The sequence below is a fragment of the Seriola lalandi genome, unplaced genomic scaffold (genome assembly GCF_002814215.2).
Source record: "Seriola lalandi dorsalis isolate HSWRI2012SDOR001 ecotype SW California unplaced genomic scaffold, Sedor1 jcf7180002054948, whole genome shotgun sequence".
NCBI classification, from domain to species: Eukaryota; Metazoa; Chordata; class Actinopteri; order Carangiformes; family Carangidae; genus Seriola; species Seriola lalandi.
Genome location: NW_019525499.1, coordinates 1,323,502 through 1,324,965, shown reverse-complemented (window position 1 = coordinate 1,324,965; position 1,464 = coordinate 1,323,502). Strand labels below are relative to the sequence as shown.

The 1,464-nt window shown below is 49.8% G+C and overlaps 1 protein-coding gene across 26 annotated transcripts in view; it reads left to right on the top strand.

Moving 5' to 3' along the window:
- The first annotated feature begins 32 nt into the window (after window positions 1-32).
- The window catches only part of camk2g2 (calcium/calmodulin-dependent protein kinase (CaM kinase) II gamma 2), a 65,349-nt gene continuing 63,917 nt past the window's right edge, over window positions 33-1,464 (top strand). For 23 of the 26 annotated variants that reach the window (XM_087170461.1, XM_087170458.1, XM_023394470.2 and 20 more), the window contains exons 1-2: window positions 33-214; window positions 1,363-1,457. In XM_087170461.1, coding sequence (XP_087026587.1) covers window positions 150-214; window positions 1,363-1,457 — 160 coding nt within the window. In that variant the 5' untranslated portion in view covers window positions 33-149. The remainder of the gene's footprint in view (window positions 215-1,362; window positions 1,458-1,464) is intronic. The other 3 variants (XM_023394478.2, XM_023394476.2, XM_087170464.1) reach the window with 1 other exon arrangement.

Genomic DNA, 1,464 nt, shown 5'->3' with positions numbered 1-1,464 from the left:
CTCTCTCCCCTCCCACTCCCTGCTCTGCACTCTGAGCTCGAGCCTCTCTTCCCCCACTCTGTCTTCACGAGTTCTCCTCCCGAAACCTGCGCGAGGCGTCCACTGAAAGCGCGAGACGATTCCCCCCTCTCCCCTTCACTTCAGTCAACATGGCTACAGTTGTAACCTCGACCAGATTCACAGACGAATATCAGCTGTACGAGGAACTCGGAAAGTAAGCGACCGTCACCACCACCACCGCTGCCGCTGCCGCCGCTCTTGTTGCATTCAGTCCGTGTGTATGTGTGTGTGTTTGCACGTTTCTCTCCTCTCTGCTGCTGCTGCTGCTGCTGCTCTGCTGCCATTGTGCGCGTTTACTTCAGTGTTGACAAGGCAGGAGAGGGGCTGTCAAAAAACAGGGAAGGGTAGGGGAACCTCCTGAGCAACAATAAGCTGAAGGCAGGTTCACGTTAGCGCCACAGAGGCTCGTGTTTAATCCTGAATGTTGTTTTTCAGAGGTGTATCGCAGCGCTGTGGCGGCTCGGTTTGTGACCCAAAAGGTGTGAGGCACGCGCTCATTGGACCAACTTGTTTTGTCAATTTATCTGCAGGCAGCACGCGTCGAAAACTCCTTTGCATTTACCCGTTGCCTAGTGGCATCTCCAGGCTCCTGTTCAGTCATTCAGCTCTGTTGTGCATTTCTGAGCAGACTGCAGGGCTACTGTATATGTCAAGCCAAAAAAAAGAAAAAAGATGAAGACAAGGCTTTGCTGCAAACAAGACTGTGGGGGTTGCTCATTTTGGTTATGCACCACCACTGTATATTCAGGATTTAAACACCAAAGGACCCACAGGTTACAGTGCATATCCTCTCTACAAAGCCACTCTAACATCTAATCTCTCCCTGTGGCTAATAGAGCTGCTCCATCTACCAATACAGCTCAATTTCAAGGAGGCATCTGAGCAAAAAAAAAAAAAAAAAATTGACACAGTTAAATAATTCTGCCTTTCAGTTGCTTTTATTCTCCTGTAACCCTACTCACGTTTCTCCCTGTGAGCTAATGACTGAGTCCTTTCACAATGAAACAAGCCCCCTCCCTCCCCTGTCACGCACTAGCAGCCAGGACCTCTTCTCACATCTCATACACAGTATATCAGACTGTTTTAATGATGCATGTGACTTCCTTTCCCTTCTCTTCAGGTGTGTGTGTGATTCATGCGTGACCTTAGTGTGTGACAAGTTCAGCGCACAAACATGCACTTTGCCCCCCCCCCCTCCCCCCCTTTGTGTCACACAGATGTGCATGTGATGGAGAGCTTTTGTTACGTTTGAAGTGCTGTCACTGATCTGTTGTCTGGGTTATCGATTTCTCCCTGCTCCAGGGGTGCCTTCTCCGTCGTCCGCCGATGCGTCAAGAAGTCCACCGGCCAGGAGTATGCTGCTAAAATCATAAACACAAAAAAGCTCTCTGCCAGAGGTAAGTG